Genomic DNA, 18,552 nt, shown 5'->3' on the forward strand with positions numbered 1-18,552 from the left:
GAATAAGAGGCTTTAGATGGTGCTGGAAGACTTATAGTGAGGGGTGTAAAGAGACTGGGAGGGAATTCCATAGCAGAGGATTGGCTGCATAGAAGGCCTCCATGTTTATTTCCATTGTAAGCTGCCGTGTGGATCCTGTTGTGAGCTGACATGCCAGAGTCTAAAAATGCATGTGGTGAGTGTGACTTTCACTTTTTATAAACAGAGTGCATTACAGTATCAAAACAAATGGCTTTCTGGCAGGCTTGTTTCTGATATTTCTCTGATTTAACTTTTTGTGTTGAATTTTGTAGTAACTTTCTGTGTCCTTTGACTAGGCTGCAGAACAAGCAAAGGCGAGCCCAGCTCTAGTAGCCAAAGATCCTGGAACAGTGGCAATCAAGAAAGAGGAAGAAGATATAGCTAAAGGTAGGCTGTTCAGTCAAAATACTTAATGATCAAGGCTCATGACTTGTAACTTTGTTTTTAAATCTGATTTTGTAATTGGATTAGATCACATAGATTGGACACCTGTTTAAACAGGTCTATTTTATGCTTTGTGTTTGTTTTTTGGGAGTCCTGGTATTAATTTAAAAAAGGTTTAATGAGAAAATGGAGAAGATGGCCTGGAGGGGGATACAGTTGCAATGAAATATTTATGCTGCTAGCTAAACATGTCCAGCAAGGCTTTGCATTTAAATTTATTTATTTAAGTTTCTATACTGCCCTCCCCGCAAGCGGGCTCAGGGCGGTGCACAACAAATTCATATAAATACATATAAAATTAAGCATTAAGCAATCTAAAATCCTGATCCATGAAGCCTAACATCCTGACCATCTGTGCCGGTGTTAAAGGTGCCCCAAACCTGAATGTCCCCCACCCCGCCAGAGAACCTCTGCCTTTGACGGATTCAGTCTCAGCTGACTCTGCTTCAGCCACCTCACCACAGCCTCCAAACCCTGGGCAAATTTCCTGGGGTGGCGTCCAGCCATCCATCCCTCAGAAGATACAGGCTGGGTGTCATTAGCATACTGATGGCAGCCCAGCCCAAAACTCTGCACCAGCTGGGCGAGGGGGTGCACGTAGATGAACAACATCGGGGAGAGGATAGCCCCCTTAGGGACCCTGCATGTCATGGGGTATTGGGAAGAAACACTCTCACCCAGCACTACCGTCTGTCTCCAACCATGGAGAAATGAGGTAACCCACTTCAGGGCCATCCCATGGACTCCATCGTCAGTGAGACAGTATGCCAGCAGATCATGATCCACTGTGTCAAATTCTACTGTTGAGTCTAGTAATAACAGCAGCACCAAACTGCCTCAGTCCAACTGCCTGCGGAGATTGTCCATGAGGGCAACCAGCACCGTCTCCATCCCATGCCCAGGGCGGAAGCCAGACTGGAAGGGCTCTAGTGCCGATGTGTTCTCCAGGAAACTCTGAAGCGGCTCGGTGGCCACTCTCTCAACTACCTTACCCAGAAATGAAAGATTTAAAACTGGGCGGCAGTTGAACAGATCAGAAGGATCCAGCGATGGTTTCTTCAAGAGCAGTGTTACCATTGCCTCTTTTAAACCCTCTGGATAGACCCCTGAGCTAAGGGACAGACCGATAATGTCCATCAGAGGGCCCCATAGACCCTCGCCGCTGGCTCGTATCAGCCACGAAGGACACAGGTAAAAAAAGGCAAGTGGTTGGCTTCGCAGCACTCAGGATCCTGCCAACATTGGCCTCAGAGAGCCAGCTCAAGTTGTCAAATACTGAATCCAAAGGCAGCCAGTGGGCCTCTAGTTCACTTACCGTATCAAAGTTGGCTGGCAGATCACAGCAGAGCAAAACTTTTTCTGTAAAGCTTTTAAATGCCTCGCAGCTTATATCCAAATTACTAGTCTTTTTTTGTTCTCTCTGTGTGTGAGGTTAATGTCCTAAACAATGGTGCCAGATGAGAGCTGGTGGATGCAATGGAGGATGCATAGAATTCTCTCTTAGCAGTCTTCACTGCCGTCTCATAGGATTTCATAAATGTCCTATAAGGTACCCTTGAAGCTTTGTCGTGAGACCATTGCCAAACTCGCTCTAGTCATTTGAGTTCCCGCTTCATCCCTCTGATCTCCATGGTGTACCACGAAAACAATTTGGGGCAGGAACGAGGAGGCTATTGGGGAACGATTTCATCGATGGCTTCAGAGAGTAAGGAGTTCCAGTCCCCTATCAACTCATCCAATGAATCACCTCAAATAGTCTCCATTCCTTACAGGTGTATACACCATGAGATATAGAATTTCTGAAACACACAAGTTTTGAGAGCAGTAATTTCACACATAGGTGGAATTTATTGTACAATCAATTTCCAATAGTCACTTGGAATTCCATTTAATCTTTGGGACCCTGTTTAGGTGCTTAACTTAGTGTGTATGACAGCAAGCTAGATCATATTAATACTGATATTTTTGTTTCAACTAGTATTAAGAAACTGGTCATCTACAAAATACACAAAGAATTACTAAGGGAATTCTGTATTATTACTTGCAGCAAACAGTCTTCTTACTGATTCCAGCATGAGCTTGGTTCTTTGTTGTAAGGTTACTTTTTGTCTGTACACGCACAACAGGTGACTTCAAATAGTCAATGTGCATTTGTATTACATCTGAATTAGCCTTTAAAGTTGTTGTGATATTCTCCAGTGGCATTAATATTTAGCAAATTATAATAGTGAATTTTTTTAAAAAAAACCAAACCTGACAGCGTAAAAAAACTAGCAGCTTCTATAATCAAAACCCGTCAAAACCATGGTTAAAACAATAATTCTGCTTAACAGCTTTCTGCAGGAGTCGTTTCGCAGAAAAAGAGCTAGGGGAACTCATTAGCATAACTCATTAGCATATGCCACACCCCCTGACATCAGGGGCCCGGCGGTGGACCTGCAAAGCCGGCAGGAGTGCGAGGAAGCCCCGCCAAGGCCCTCCCTGGCCCCAGGCAGGCAGGGGTGGGGAGAGGCGGGGAGAAAGCCACTTACCCTCCCTCTTCTCCTGCCTCCTCCTGGCTGAATGAGGGCTGGAAGCGGGGCGGCCAGAAGCAGGGGGCGGGGCTTTGTCGTGTGCCCCGCCCCCTGCACCTCACCCGGGGGAACTGCGATCCCCCCCGATCCCCCCCGAAATGACCTCTGGAGCCTTTCTGGAATAAGAGGCTTTAGATGGTGCTGGAAGACTTATAGTGAGGGGTGTAAAGAGACTGGGAGGGAATTCCATAGCAGAGGATTGGCTGCATAGAAGGCCTCCATGTTTATTTCCATTGTAAGCTGCCGTGTGGATCCTGTTGTGAGCTGACATGCCAGAGTCTAAAAATGCATGTGGTGAGTGTGACTTTCACTTTTTATAAACAGAGTGCATTACAGTATCAAAACAAATGGCTTTCTGGCAGGCTTGTTTCTGATATTTCTCTGGTTTAACTTTTTGTGTTGAATTTTGTAGTAACTTTCTGTGTCCTTTGACTAGGCTGCAGAACAAGCAAAGGCGAGCCCAGCTCTAGTAGCCAAAGATCCTGGAACAGTGGCAATCAAGAAAGAGGAAGAAGATATAGCTAAAGGTAGGCTGTTCAGTCAAAATACTTAATGATCAAGGCTCATGACTTGTAACTTTGTTTTTAAATCTGATTTTGTAATTGGATTAGATCACATAGATTGGACACCTGTTTAAACAGGTCTATTTTATGCTTTGTGTTTGTTTTTTGGGAGTCCTGGTATTAATTTAAAAAAGGTTTAATGAGAAAATGGAGAAGATGGCCTGGAGGGGGATACAGTTGCAATGAAATATTTATGCTGCTAGCTAAACATGTCCAGCAAGGCTTTGCATTTAAATTTATTTATTTAAGTTTCTATACTGCCCTCCCCGCAAGCGGGCTCAGGGCGGTGCACAACAAATTCATATAAATACATATAAAATTAAGCATTAAGCAATCTAAAATCCTGATCCATGAAGCCTAACATCCTGACCATCTGTGCTGGTGTTAAAGGTGCCCTAAACCTGAATGTCCCCCACCCAGCCAGAGAGCCTCTGTCTTTGACAGATTCAGTCTCAACTGACTCTGCTTCAGCCACCTCGCCACAGCCTCCAAACCCTGGGCAAATTTCCTGGGGTGGCGTCCAGCCATCCATCCCTCAGAAGATACAGGCTGGGTGTCATTAGCATACTGATGGCAGCCCAGCCCAAAACTCTGCACCAGCTGGGCGAGGGGGTGCACGTAGATGTTGAACAACATTGGGGAGATAGTCAGGGGGCCCTGCATGTCATGGGGTATTGGGAAGAAACACTCTCACCCAGCTCCACCGTCTGTCTCCAACCATGGAGAAATGAGGCAACCCACTTCAGGGCCATCCCATGTGCTCCATCGTCAGTGAGACGGTATGCCAGCAGATCATGATCCACTGTGTCAAATGCTACTGTTGAGTCAAGTAATAACAGCAGCACCAAACTGCCTCAGTCCAACTGCCTGCAGAGATTGTCCATGAGGGCAATCAGCACCGTCTCCATCCCATGCCCAGGGCGGAAGTCAGACTGGAAGGGCTCTAGTGCCGATGTGTTCTCCAGGAAACTCTGAAGCGGCTCGGTGGCTGCTCTCTCAACCACCTTACCCAGAAATGAAAGATTCAAAATTGGGTGATAGTAGGACAGATCAGAAGGATCCAGCGATGGTTTCTTCAAGAGCAGTGTTACCATTGCCTCTTTTAAACCCTCTGGATAGACCCCTGAGCTAAGGGACAGACCAATAATGTCCATCAGAGGGCCCCATAGACCCTCGCCGCTGGCTCGTATCAGCCACGAAGGACACAGGTAAAAAGGCAAGTGGTTGGCTTCGCAGCACTCAGGATCCTGCCAACATTGGCCTCAGAGAGCCAGCTCAAGTCGTCAAATACTGAATCCAAAGGCAGCCAGTGGGCCTCTAGTTCACTTACTGTATCAAAGTTGGCTGGCAGATCACAGCAGAGCAAAACCTTTTCTGCAAAGAAGCTTTTAAATGCCTCGCAGCTTATATCCAAATTACTAGTCTTTTTTTGTTCTCTCTGTGTGTGAGGTTAATGTCCTAAACAATGGTGCCAGATGAGAGCTGGTGGATGCAATGGAGGATGCATAGAATTCTCTCTTAGCAGTCTTCACTGCCGTCTCATAGGATTTCATAAATGTCCTATAAGGTACCCTTGAAGCTTTGTCGTGAGACCATTGCCAAACTCGCTCTAGTCATTTGAGTTCCCGCTTCATCCCTCTGATCTCCATGGTGTACCGCGAAAACAATTTGGGGCAGGAACGAGGAGGCTATTAGGGAACGATTTCATCGATGGCTTCAGAGAGTAAGGAGTTCCAGTCCCCTATCAGCTCATCCAATGAATCACCTCAAACAGTCTCCATTCCTTACAGGTGTATACATGAGATATACAATTTCTGAATCACACAAGTTTTGAGAGCAGTAATTTCACATAGGGGACTGATGTTCAGATTAAGTAGCATACAAGCATTTGGGTGCACCTGAAAGAAGAGTCTGGATCATGACCTCTTTAGGTTAGAGCCAATGTGGAGTCCTGGTTAGAATAGAATCTGGGATCCCAGGTTCAAATCCCCACTCTGCTATGGTAGCTTGCAGAATGACCTTGGGCCAGTCACACACTCAGCCTAATTTACCTCACAGGGTTGCGGTAAGGATAAGATGGAGAACAATGTAAGCCACTTTGGGTTGCCCTCACGGATGACCTCTGGAGGCCTCTGGATCGAGGTGGATCGGTGGTGCTGTTGTTGTTGGACCTGTCGGCTGCGCTTGACACGGTTGGCCATCAGCTACTGGCCCACCGCCTCGCGGACGTTGGAATTCAGGGGCCTGCTTTGCAATGGCTCGTCTCCTTTCTCTAAGGCCGGGGACAAAGGGTGGTGCTGGGGGAACAGCTTTCCCGGAGGCACCCACTTGATTGTGGAGTGCCTCAGGGGGCGGTGCTGTCCCGAATGTTATTTAACATCTACATGCGCCCCCCTGCCCAGATTGCATGGAGGCATGGGTTGGGATGTCACCAGTACGCTGATGACACCCAGCTCTATCTGTTGTTGGGTGGCTGGTCCAACTCCAAACTGGAAGACCTTGACCAGGCACTACAAGACGTGGCTAGTTGGCTTAGGCTGAGCCGATTGAAACTAAAACTGACAAAGACAGAGGTCCTATGCCTGAGTCGGGGCGGATCAGGGATAGGGAGCCCCACTCCTGACCTTCGATGGGGCTCCGCTGGTGCCAGTGCCGGAGGTTAGGAGTTTGGGAGTGCTCCTGGATGCCTCCTTAACAGTGGAGGCCCAGGTAGCAGCCACTGCCAGGTCGGCCTTCTACCATCTTTGGTTGATTAGGCAGTTGGTTCCCTTCCTTGAACGCAATGGCTTGGCAACAGTGATCCATGTGATGGTCACCTCGACGTTGGACTACTGTAATGCTCTCTACATGGGGCTGCCCTTATCGCAAATTCGGAAGCTACAGCTGGTGCAAAATGATGCAGCCAGGCTGTTGATGGGCCTCCCAACTCGGGAGCACATTCAGCCTGCACTGAAGGCATTGCACTGGCTTCTGATAGCATACCGAATTCGCTTTAAGGTGCTGGTTCTTACCTTTAAAGCCCTTTATGGTCAGGGACCTACATACCTGAGGGACCGCCTTTCCCCACATGTTCCCCAGAGAGCACTGTGATCAGGGTCTCAGCATTGACTCACCCTTCCTGGACCAAAGGATGCCAGGCTAGCTTCAACCGGGGCCAGGGCTTTCTCGGTGGTGGCTCCTCTCTGGTGGAACAAGCTCCAGGAAGAGATCGGGGCCCTGTGGGACCTTATGCAGTTCCACAGGGCCTGCAAGACGGAGCTGTTCCACCAGGCGTTCAATTAGGAGCCGCCCTGGGGGGAATACCCTGCTCCCTGAAATTTTGAGGCAGCCTCAACCACCCGCACAATATCAGATCAAGATCGACCACCAGGATGGCATGGAACGCTGAGCACCATCTTAAATGCACTCTGTTCAATGGTTTTACTTTAGTGTTAGCACCCTTTAATGTCGTATTGTTATATAGTTTTGTGATTGTTATACTATTGTTGTTTTATCCTGTTGAAAGCTGCCCTGAGCTGGCCATGGCTGGGTGGGCGGGGTATAAATGTAATTAATTATTAGTTAATTAATAAGTAAACAGGTTAAGGATAAGAGGGAATATATATAGTGAATGAATCCTCATCCTGTGTCAGCTCTTACTCTCTGTCTCTCTGCTTTCTGTGTCTGTAGCGAAAAGTGGCAACCTGTCTTCATTGTTTTCTTTGCAGTTGCATTTACTAAAATTGCATTTTAAGAATTAGAATCTTTTCTGCTGTTCTCAGAGTAGCTATTTATGTTTTATTTTTTGAAACTGAATTAAATTAATTCTCTTTTTGCAGCTATTGAATTGTCACTGAAAGAACAAAGACAACAGCAAACTCCACTTTCTGGCCTTTATCCAAGCACCTCAAGTCTCTTAACAAATCATAAACATGAGGGCCGGAAGGTTCGTGCTATTTATGACTTCGAAGCTGCTGAAGATAATGAACTAACGTTTAAAGCAGGAGAACTTATCACTGTGCTTGATGACAGGTAAATGTGGCAAAGCAGGACTTTGTGAAGGCAGATAAAACACTGAGGCTGCAATTCTGTGGATCGGTTATAGAATTGTTAAGTGCATTTACTACAGTGAGACTTCCATACTGTGTGAAGTTGCAGCTTAAATCATATAGTGCTACCTGTATTTGTCACTTCTGTTTCAGTTTGGGTTGGTTTAGAAGTAAATGAATCAAGTTACTGTTCCTTAAGCAGTAAAATTTTACACTTCTGTTCTGTTTTGGAGACCTTGATATTTACTTCTGTCGGAAGAAGACCCAGGACTTGAAAGTTCTTCCATAGTGTATGTGTTTAGTATATTTTCTTTTGGGAGGGGGGTTACTGAAAGACAGTTATAGGAAGAAGCATTGTTGAACTGTCCATTATTTACACTTGGACTCCTAGCTTATTTTTCAGTTGGCTTGTCATTATTTTAGCAAAGTGTGTTAAGTTACTAACGCATTCTCCCAGGAAGAAGTTCGATTGCATTCAGCAAATCACGCCTGGTATTTTGGTTATTCCTCATAATATTATAGGATACCTTTAGAGGAAAGGCAAGTCTGTTTTTATTAAATATGCAGCAGTTTACTAAAATATGGACTATAATAACTAGGTGTTAAATTTGGATTGCAGCTACAAGTCAATTTGTATTTATCAAAGTTGGTGTAGACTTTGAAATACTAGCATAGTGCTCTATTGTATAGACTCTGTTGTCTGCAAAAGATAGTCAGCAGTACTAGTAACAAAGATGGAAGAAGTAGGATTTTTCAGAACTAGTCATTGTCAAGATTAATTGATTTAATCCAATGAGTTCTGCCAGTCTGTAGTTCTGGAAATCCATACTATTTCAGTTTTTGTTACTTAGAAAATCTTTACATAGCAGTTTAATGTTAAATACACTTACCGTGTTTTCTGGAGATTTTTCCATGTTGTGGTGTCAATGGCTGAGAGATAAAAGCTAGATTTTTGTGGTCACAATGCAACTTTTGTATTTGCATTACAAGTGTCTTAAGGTTTGTGTGGAATGTTTTAAAGAAAATCAAAAGGATAAAGATCAGATTTGCAAATATGGTGTCTCAAATGTGTCTGTTCTTTAAAGAGAAGCCCACTGTACAGTTTTTGAAACATGCTTAAATTTCAAAAGGTCTCTAGCAAAAGGAAGGATTTTTTCTTTTTTTGAGGATATGGAAGTTTTGCTGGGATCACCAAGCAAAGGTATTTAAATTGTAAAAATTGTGCCACCCATTAAGTTTCTCACATGAATTGTCACCTTTGATGCCTAACTCTTGATGCTTGAATGAAGCTGTAGAAAAACTGGAGGATATACTTGTTTAAAGTACCTACTAGAATAATTTTGAATCCTGTCAACATCAAGACACTGAAGGTTGAATTCAATTAAGATTCTTAGCATTATAATCTTTTTACGTTGTAACCCAGAACCATGCACTTCTGTAATCTCTTTACTGTTTTTTATCTATAGTGATCCAAATTGGTGGAAAGGTGAAACTCATCAAGGGATTGGATTATTTCCTTCTAATTTTGTAACTGCTGATCTTACTGCTGAGCCAGAAATGAGTGAGTAATATAATATTCATGTAGAAAAATACAGTGGCTAGTGTTGCAGCAAAGTAAAATATGTCTAGCCCAGGACAACTGATTTTGGTCTTACTGTTTTGCACTTGGCTCTCACTGAATAGGTAATTTTGCAAACAGATTTAATGGTTATTTCTTCCAAGTTATTGATTTAGTTAATCTTCAAGGAATCCTTCAGTTGAAGCAGGAATTGTGAGAGAGCCTAATTCAGTAGGAGGGGGAAGAGAGATTCCTGTGAGAACAAGGGTGAAGGCATCAAAGCAAGAATGAAGTTGTGAGCTCACTAGAAAAGAATGAACTAACTTATAGTGGAAGGCAGATTCCGTGTATGTATCCTGTACCACTGTTACACATGCAAATCGGAAAATTAAGATGCCTGATCAGGCAGCACTGCACCTCTGGGATTATATTCTAGGTAAGATTTGAGGCAAGTGTTGTGTTCAGTTTTTCCCATAGCAAGGGGATCAGTTTCTCCTGTAGCAAGGGGATCAGAATGTAAACATGGAAATTCAGCATATTTGAATGTGGAATCTCTTTGATCCCATTTTCTCTCTTGCACAGTTACTGTTGGAGTTAATAATGGGTTATCTGCACTTCATTCTTTCGCCTTCTTCTACAGTGTGAGTTGTGGGGGAGCAGCAAGTATAGTCCTGAGGGGGAACTTGTGGGCCCAAGGATGCTTAAGTACATAAGTGAGAACTGCAGGAGCATCAATCCATCTAGTTTTTTAGAGGCGTGCTGTTTTCAGCACTGGCCTGGCAAATGCTTCTCAGAAGTACAGAAACAAGGCATCAAGGCTACAGCCCACCAGAAATTCTGTGATCCCTTTTAAAGACTTGTAAACCACCATCACCTGGAGTAGCATTTTCCTTACAGACCTACTGATTTCATTAAGTTTATTTTCAGACTTGCTAGATGGAGCACTTTTGTTGCCTTCATATATATATATATCTATATTAATGTCTTATTCAAAGTTGTCAGGCTGAGCAAAGACTTTTTAAATAAAACTTTTGAAATGCCTTTATTCAGTATATTTCCAAAGCAGTTCTCAAAATTATTTGAAAAACTAAGCCATGTTTTAATTACTGAAATGATTTTGTCATTTTATCCCCCTATATTTAATCTATGATCAATAAATGCTCAAATAAAAGATAAGTTGGGCTAGTATACTGTAAAAAATGGCGTGACACTCTTAGCATTCTATAATTGGATGAAAACATGACTGTCTAAACATGAGAAGCTAGCATATCTTTATTTTCAATATTACTGTTTTCCTTGGCTTCTTTGTGTCTGTTAGTAAATATATATTGAACTAATGAACTACTGAAATGGAAGTTTTACACACATACATATATGACTAGACTCTTCAAATTTTGAAAAAATTCCAACTCTGAAAACGTCCCTGTTCAGTATTTTGATAATTCACTGGAGACCAAATACATATTTTAAACATGTCTTATGGAATTTGTATTATAAAATATTATCTTGCTGTTTAGTGTTTCTCAAACATATTTTTACAGTGAAAACTGAGAAGAAAACGGTGCAGTTTAATGATGAAGTTCAAGTTGAAACTATTGAACCAGAGCCTGAACCAGTTTATATTGATGAAGTATGTAAAAACCTCAGCCATTTACTAGCTACTTAAAATCTCCTAGTTTGCTCATTGGAGATATTCTTTCAGCTGTTACAAATAGTAAGAAAGTATAGCTTTAAATTATATTTTTTCTTGGTTATTAAGCATACTAGATTTTCCAAACATGCTTTGAGTATGTGTTCTTTCCTTTCAGCATAGATAAAAGGACTATCTAATGGCTTCCTTCCCAATATTAGTTTCTTAATTTAAACTTTTTGTTTAACAATCTCCATTAGACCAAATTCATATGTTTTGTTTGAGAGATGCTCCATTTTTTGTTTAAAGTATGCCTTAAGACAGTTTTGTTTAAACAAAACCTTTTTGCTGTTTTCATCTTTTCCCTCCACTTGAAGCACTACTTTCTCATCTTAATTCAGATTGGCATTGATTTTTCTATACTGCTTAGTTTCCCTGTTCTTAATATATGTTTTTATGATGTGCTAGCCTGCTTTGTTGCATGTGTAATTTTAAAAGAAATACTCATGACACTACCTAATTAATTAATTAATTAATGCAGTACTTAAGAATGTAATGTTTTATATATTGTACTATTTTATATAGTTGTTTTAGGTCTAGTTTTCTCTGGTAATCTGTTCTTTAATCCTAGGTTTCTCTAGAGGATAATGGAGCTAATATAAACATTAGATTATTTTGCAGTTCTTTTCAGATTCCTGTGTTTCAGTATTCATTTTGTGACTGTTATTGTCTGCTAAACCACTAGGTGGTAGTGGTGCTAATATAAACCAGTGTTACACAGCACACCGCTTTAAATACAAGTAGTTTATGCAGTTACTGGGATCATTTGCAGTTATTTTGATGTGCCTTGTAAATGAAAACTTACTCTGTCAGATAATACATCTACATTTCTCAGAAAGCAAGGTATTTCTGTTGTATGTTATAGGAACAGAAATATTTAATTAATTTAAAACATGTCTCCATATTAGTCAGGCCATAGCTTTAAAAATAATAAAAGGTTGTTTTTAATAGAATTTATAAGAAACACCATTTTACAGGCATCACTCCATTCTTACATAGAAGGCAGTATATTTTCCAAGATGATGCCTGTTGTAGCAAATGTATGCAGTTTAGATTGATTTTTTTTTAATCAACCGATTGATGAAAGTTTTAGCCACTATTCGTGACTTTTCATATAAAGGGCATACTGATGAGCATCTGGTAGTAAATTGTGCACTCGTATTGTCAAATCTGTTTATAGTAGTTGCATTGATGCTGGCAGTGTTCCTACCATAGACAGGAACTGTGATACATTTTGTGCACATGGGTAAGATTTTTATTGGATTATTTCGTTATGATAGTTGTGGCTAGGATCCAAAGAGCAATATGATTAGTTCTTCTTACCTACCCCAATGGTGCTGTGGTTTTATTTCTCTTCCTGTGTGGCATGGCAAGTCACATTTGAAGCAAAGGGAAAGTTTAAAAATTGGTTTCTGATAGGGTATTGTTGTGTTCTGTGTAAAGTAAAAATCCCACTGAGTGTGGCCATGGCTTTTGGCACTTCTAGAGTCGTTCCAAACATGTACCACAAGTTTCTCATAGCTTGGGATCCAAATACAGAGAGCCTCTCTCATTGTAGGATAAAATGGACCAGCTGTTGCAGATGCTTCAGAGTGCCGATCCTTCTGATGATCAGCCAGATCTCCCGGAGCTGATCCATCTTGAAGGTAAATTTTCAGATGTCTTCTTCCTCTGGTGCTGCCCCCCCCCCCCCCGTAGCCATAAAAGGTCTGACATGAGAACAGGGGAGGCTGTTAGTTCCAAAAGTCCTGGCAGTGGAGTAATGCTGATTACTCAAAAACCCTTCAGTCCACCTTGCTTGAAAAATCTTTTAAAAAGTAGTCTCTTTTTGTTGAATTGCTTTTCTTAAATTAAAAAATCGTCATTACTAATGCTAGCTTTTATTATAGAACTAGTTGAGATTTATAGTGGTTAACCTAAACTTTTATTTCTAGCAATGTGCCATCAGATGGGACCCCTCATTGATGAAAAGCTGGAAGACATAGACAGGTAACAATGGACATTCATAGGGAAACTTTGTCTTAAACATCAATTGCTTGTGCTAGCCGTTCTCAAACACTTTAAAAGGAAAAGTCAGAGGTCCTGGGGTTATTTTAATAGGAGTTTTACAGAATTTAAAGTAGCCTATGCTAGACTTTCTGACTGATGAGACATTTGACAGCTTCTACACACCTGGCTATCTAGTAGTAATTCCTCAAAAGGACCATGTTTCTGAGAGCCAGCAGATAATGTATAGTAGCTGAATAATAATTATATACTGAATAATAATTGTATATTTTGAAGCAAAAGATATTTATCTACATCAAAATATTTAATTCAGGAAACATTCAGAACTCTCAGAGCTCAATGTCAAAGTGATGGAGGCACTCTCACTGTATACCAAGTTGATGAATGAGGACCCAATGTATTCTATGTACTCAAAACTACAAAACCAACAGTATTATATGGCACAGTCGGGTGTTTCTGGCTCTCAGGTATGTATTTGAATGTTTTAGAGGTTTGTGGTACATATTGTGCTGTTGATATGTTTTATTCATAAAGACTAAGTAAGGTATGTTGTTTTTGCAGTAGTGACTGATAATTCCTGGATCCAACATTCACTATATAACATTAAGTTTTATCAATATATAGTTATCTGCAATATTATAACAGGGCTTTAAATTTACTATTTCTGGTACTTTCAAAAGAGTTCAGATTGTCTCAATCAAAACAATATTCTTCCCAAAAAGTGTACCATTTTTCCAGGTAGTTTGACGTAGCCAAGGGGTTTTCTGATCTCCTAATGTCTTCTGTTGTTTTGTCCATTATGGCATATTCCCAGATTTTACAATTCCAGGCTTTTGTTGAAGGGGAGTTTGGCATCTTCCAGTTTGTGGCTATAACGTTCTTTGCAGCTAGTATTAATATAGAAATAAGCTCACATCGTATCTTGGGAATGTTTAGCTCGTGCCAAAGGTTTAATAGGACTAATTGGGGACTCTCCGGTAATGTGTAGCCAGTTATGGTGTTTATATGTGTTAATGCTAATTTCCAAAAAAAGTTGTGTTCCTTTAGACACAGAACAGATACAAGGTTTATTGTGGAAGACAGTGGGGCACTGACAGGTTATGTTCTACTTCCCGAGCAGTGGTGTGGACACCCTAAATAGCTTGTACTGTTCATACACACTAATAAGTGTTACATAGGATTAATCAACCTGACTTTAAACAGTAATGTTTCCACGAATAAATGCAGAACAAAGTAAGGAACTTATCAGTTGTCAAGGAAGTAGAGTATTTCTGTCTTTATCTCTGTCGTTTGTGTGTTGTTTTTTAGGTCTATCCAGGACAACCTCAAAGTAATGCGTATCTGGTGGCAGGGAATGCACAGATGGGCCATGTTCAAGGCTACAGTCTTCCTTCAGAGCAACTTCCGTCTCTCAGTCAAGGCACGGTTCCTCCGCCAGCAAGCTCAGGATTACCTAGCCAGCCAGTCCAGACACCTTATACAAAGTAATTGTGAAAATTAAAAAACCCGAAACTTGATCTTAACTCAATACATTTGACGTATTCTTTTTCATAGCATTTGCAGTATGCTGCTTTTATAGAATGTAAGGCTGGGCAGTAGTATGACATTGAATTTGAACTGTTACTTGAGCTGAGCACCCTCATCTCAAGTGCATATGTATGAGAAGCATTTTATGGCATATCCAAGATTTCTTTATAAATGGTGTCATTAAATTGGAGCCTACACAGAGGGTACAGCCCGGTACGACCTTGGCAGCAAGGGTAGCTATTGCTTTTATGTTTTGGTTTGATGTTTGTATTATATTTGCTTTATCTTTTGGTAGCTGCTTTAAACATGTTTTTCATGAAAAGGCAGTATGCAAATCTAAATTTTAAAAAACCTACATATAAATAGAGGGAACTTGAAAGTGAACCATTTGAAAACACTGAACCAACCTTTATTTCTCCCTAGTGTATCAGAGGCAGTTAACAATGAAAGGGCAAGAGCAGCAGAGCCAGACAGAGCTGTATATGCTTGTATGCAGCTTTCTTGAAATGCAAACTTTAATTCTGGTAGCTGAATGAGATATGTAAAATAACTTTAAATAGCACTGTTTTTTTATACTGGTTAGGAGATTATAACGTTTTTTCAGAACAATATCCAGTATCCTAGTTGTGCTGGATGAGTATTTAATGTGTAGTAGCACACATTGCATAAAGCTAGATCACAAGTTACCACATGTTGAAAGTAAGTCACCTTGAGATGTGCTACCACCTTAAAAATAGGCATGTGATTCCTCTTCAGTGATGTAGCTGAAAGCATTGTGCCGCCGCCAAGGACATGCAGTAGTTAGTTTAGTGGCTCTTGTTGTATAAATGGACAAACCTTCTGAAAAGCGCATCCATGTTTTCTCTTAAATAGGTTGTATTTCATACATGAAAAAGAAAGCGTGAGTGGCAGAAAAGAGAAGAAATGCCAGTGCAGGAAACAAAGAGCAGTAGAAACCGCAAAGATGTTCCAGAACTTGTTTACTGATGATCCATACACTGAATCTTTTTGATGAGCAACAAAATCAGATTTCCTACACTTAACTGCTTAAGCAGCCTTATATTCTACAGTATCTCTTTATCTGACTGCACCCAAAACACTGTTTGTTATTTGCCTGAAGAAATTTGCTTTGTCTCAAAATAGCCAATTAAATTTGACCCTTCTGCCATTCACAAAAGGGGTGAGCTGGTTGCCATGATTTCCTCCCTCTTGTCGCAACTCCCCTTTCCATGTGCCACAACGTTTCTGAAGTTCCCGTGCCTATCAGGAGTGGCTTTGGGGAAGGGTTGAGGGGGAGAGTCAGGGAAAGCCTGGGTTGTCCAAGCAGAGGTCTCTTCACATTGTTTCCATCCGTTTTGACATAAATCAGACTAGGCCATATTGGTTTGGTTGTGTGTTGAAAATAAGTATAGGGATTTCCCCAGGGGAGTTTCTGATCAGTTTTTTCCTACCGTTCTTATAACTCTACTTTTCTGAGTCTATTTATGCTTCTTCTTTTTTGTCCTTTTCCGTTTTACTTCTAGCACAATGGTCGGTTCTGTTCCCGGAAGCACATACTCTAGCCAAGCCTCAGTGTACAGCCCACCCCCAGCCACTACTGCTGACGTTGCTGCCTACCAGAATTCCGGAACTATGTCCCAGGTGCCAAACTATAACTTAGTCTCCTCAGCCCTGCCTCAGCCGCCAGGCAGCCAGCCACCACCACCGCAACAGCCTCCATCATCACAACAAAACAATTATCCTCAGAAGGCACTACTATAGGATAGAGGACTTTGGATTCCTAATCTGCTCTAACCTCTGCTGAAGGCAGTTTACAATGTTATAAGTTTATTCCTTTAATATCTTAAACATGGGTTATCCTCGGCTTAATAGGAATCTTCCTTGGTGAACAAGTTTAATGATTCTATTTGCACTGACTTTTTAGAATTTTTTTTTTTAAATTTGCAAAGGAATTAAACTACTTTAGGGCATTTAATTCCTTTTAAAATGCCTAAACATTGGTACAAGGGTTATTTATGTCTGCTGAAACTGGCTAGTTTGTGAAGAACTTGGCAAACTGTTCTGGCATATATGTTATGTACATATAGTGTGTTTGTGTTAGTGACTGTTTTTTGAATTCCTATGGTGATCATGTGAATATATAACAGTGTTACATAATTTACTGTTTTATTAATCATGAACAGATGGGCCACGTTCATGGATTTTGTAAGGATGTCTGTTCAAAGTATAGGCGAGGGTTCTAATCTGCGTATCATAAATACACTTACAGGTTATGGGATATACTCATGAAACTGAACTCCTTAGTTCTCATTAATTACATTGAATGCAAGTGCGTCCTGCCTTCTGTAGCCTTTGGTGCTACTAGATGACATTATTTACCAAAGTTAAGAGGTCTGGGACTTCAAACGCTCTGCATTCAAAGGAAATTATGCTTTTATGAATAATGGTGATCTTCAAAATAATGTATTGCAAGCTGCTAAACAAATGGGACCATGAAGTACATCTGATCCATTCATTTTATTGTTTAAGTAATGTTCCTGACATTTCCATGCTGTTTTTTTGTGTGTTACCTGAATGCAGAACTATATGTTGTGTATATTGGTGGAGTTCACACCAAAGACAGGAGACACTTTGGATGTGAGTAAATGGCATTTTTAAACTGGAACAAAAAATAAGGATCACACTACATTTATTAAAGTTTTGTTGTTAAGGACTGGCCAGATTGTCAGAGTGGCTGTGTGTTTTTTCATTAAATACCTTGTGGCCTTCTTCTTTGACTCTTAGCATTCCCACATATGGCTTCTGTACCTGTGCAGAACACAGGGATCCTTCTAGATCTCTAACTATGGAAGTTGTGCTTGTGCCTTGTCTTTCAAGGAGAAACTCTGAAGAACTTTGAATGTCTTAGAATACATGGTTTGGATTTATATGGTTTCAGGTTTATTCCCTATCATCTCCAGTTACAGGATCTCAGGTAGAATATCATTGGTAAGACCTCAGATCTTGGAGTGCCGCTTGACTTAGGAAATATTTGGGTAGATGGACCAATGGTCTGACTCAGTGAAAGGCAGCTTCCTGTAGCTACTACTTCTTGTTTAATCTTCTGTCCTATAGCTAATTATTAGTGTCAAAGGAGAAGTCAGCAGACATCATAGACCCATCAAATAAAGAAGATAGCAAAGTGGATATTTCAGAGAAGTACTGAACTGCTGTGTTAACTCCATAGACTTCTACCTGCCAGTACTTTGGTGGGAGTAGCAGTCTCCCCCTCTAGGTTGTTTACTCAAAGATAACAAGCAGTTGACTTTCCACAAGGAAACCAACCCAACCATTCAGTACTGTTCTCCATAATATTAATAGCAATTCCAAAGTTATGGCATGGTCTATTGCTCTGTCACCATACCTGGCCCCAATCTTACTCTCTGCTCCAAGAAAAAAAACCCCTCTCAGTTCAGAGACTTTCTCAGTGGTAAAAGATTTCTTAGTACCAAGATACACCTATGTTTCCGGGAGTGCTTTCTTACCCTTCTCTAATATCTAAACATTAATCTGTGTACTAGAGTAAGCAATGGTATTCCATGTCCTCATTTCCTACTGGTTACCAACTATTTAAAGTTTTGGTTTTATGCACTGTGCTAATTGATTCAAACCAATGTTATATTTAGCTAGTCCAAACTCTTTCAGTCCTTCTCAAGAGAGCCTTTGAATTTTTCCTGTGCTCCCTGTCAGGTTTGGAATGTATGTCACCATGAGGTGCTGAGTCACCTCAAGCAAACTGGGCTGTTGTTACAGCATAGCTGAGCCATGCCATCAAATTTCATTATACTACTGATGTCAAGATTTATGTCTGTCCCTCCAACACCGTCCTTCAAAAGAGCAACTGAGCCAGTTCTGGATTCCTAGAGCCACTTACTGTGTTACTTGAGAGAGTCTATGGAGGACTGAAATGATCATTCTCAATTTTTCAGGCATCAATTTCATAAAATCCAAGCAACTCCAGGGCATTCTCCTGTGTCTCATCTCTGGCATTCTTTTAGTTCAGTAAATCTCCCATTTTTCTACAGCACAGGTAGTTCATCGGCTTTGCAACTAGAAAACACTTCTTAGCCTTCAGACTTTCAACAAGACCAAAGGCTTTTAC

At 41.0% G+C, this 18,552-nt stretch overlaps 1 protein-coding gene across 1 annotated transcript in view; it reads left to right on the top strand.

Moving 5' to 3' along the window:
* STAM (signal transducing adaptor molecule) overlaps positions 1–16,270 on the top strand; it is a 33,209-nt gene extending 16,939 nt beyond the window's left edge. The window contains exons 6-14 of the mRNA XM_015423756.1: positions 318–408; positions 7,420–7,612; positions 9,096–9,190; positions 10,729–10,817; positions 12,436–12,523; positions 12,812–12,866; positions 13,198–13,351; positions 14,193–14,368; positions 15,935–16,270. Of these exons, the coding sequence (XP_015279242.1) occupies positions 318–408; positions 7,420–7,612; positions 9,096–9,190; positions 10,729–10,817; positions 12,436–12,523; positions 12,812–12,866; positions 13,198–13,351; positions 14,193–14,368; positions 15,935–16,172 (1,179 nt within the window). The 3' untranslated portion in view covers positions 16,173–16,270. The remainder of the gene's footprint in view (positions 1–317; positions 409–7,419; positions 7,613–9,095; positions 9,191–10,728; positions 10,818–12,435; positions 12,524–12,811; positions 12,867–13,197; positions 13,352–14,192; positions 14,369–15,934) is intronic.
* The last annotated feature ends 2,282 nt before the right edge of the window (positions 16,271–18,552 follow it).

Source organism: Gekko japonicus, unplaced genomic scaffold (genome assembly GCF_001447785.1).
Source record: "Gekko japonicus isolate JY-2015 unplaced genomic scaffold, Gekko_japonicus_V1.1 scaffold94, whole genome shotgun sequence".
Taxonomy (NCBI): domain Eukaryota; kingdom Metazoa; phylum Chordata; class Lepidosauria; order Squamata; family Gekkonidae; genus Gekko; species Gekko japonicus.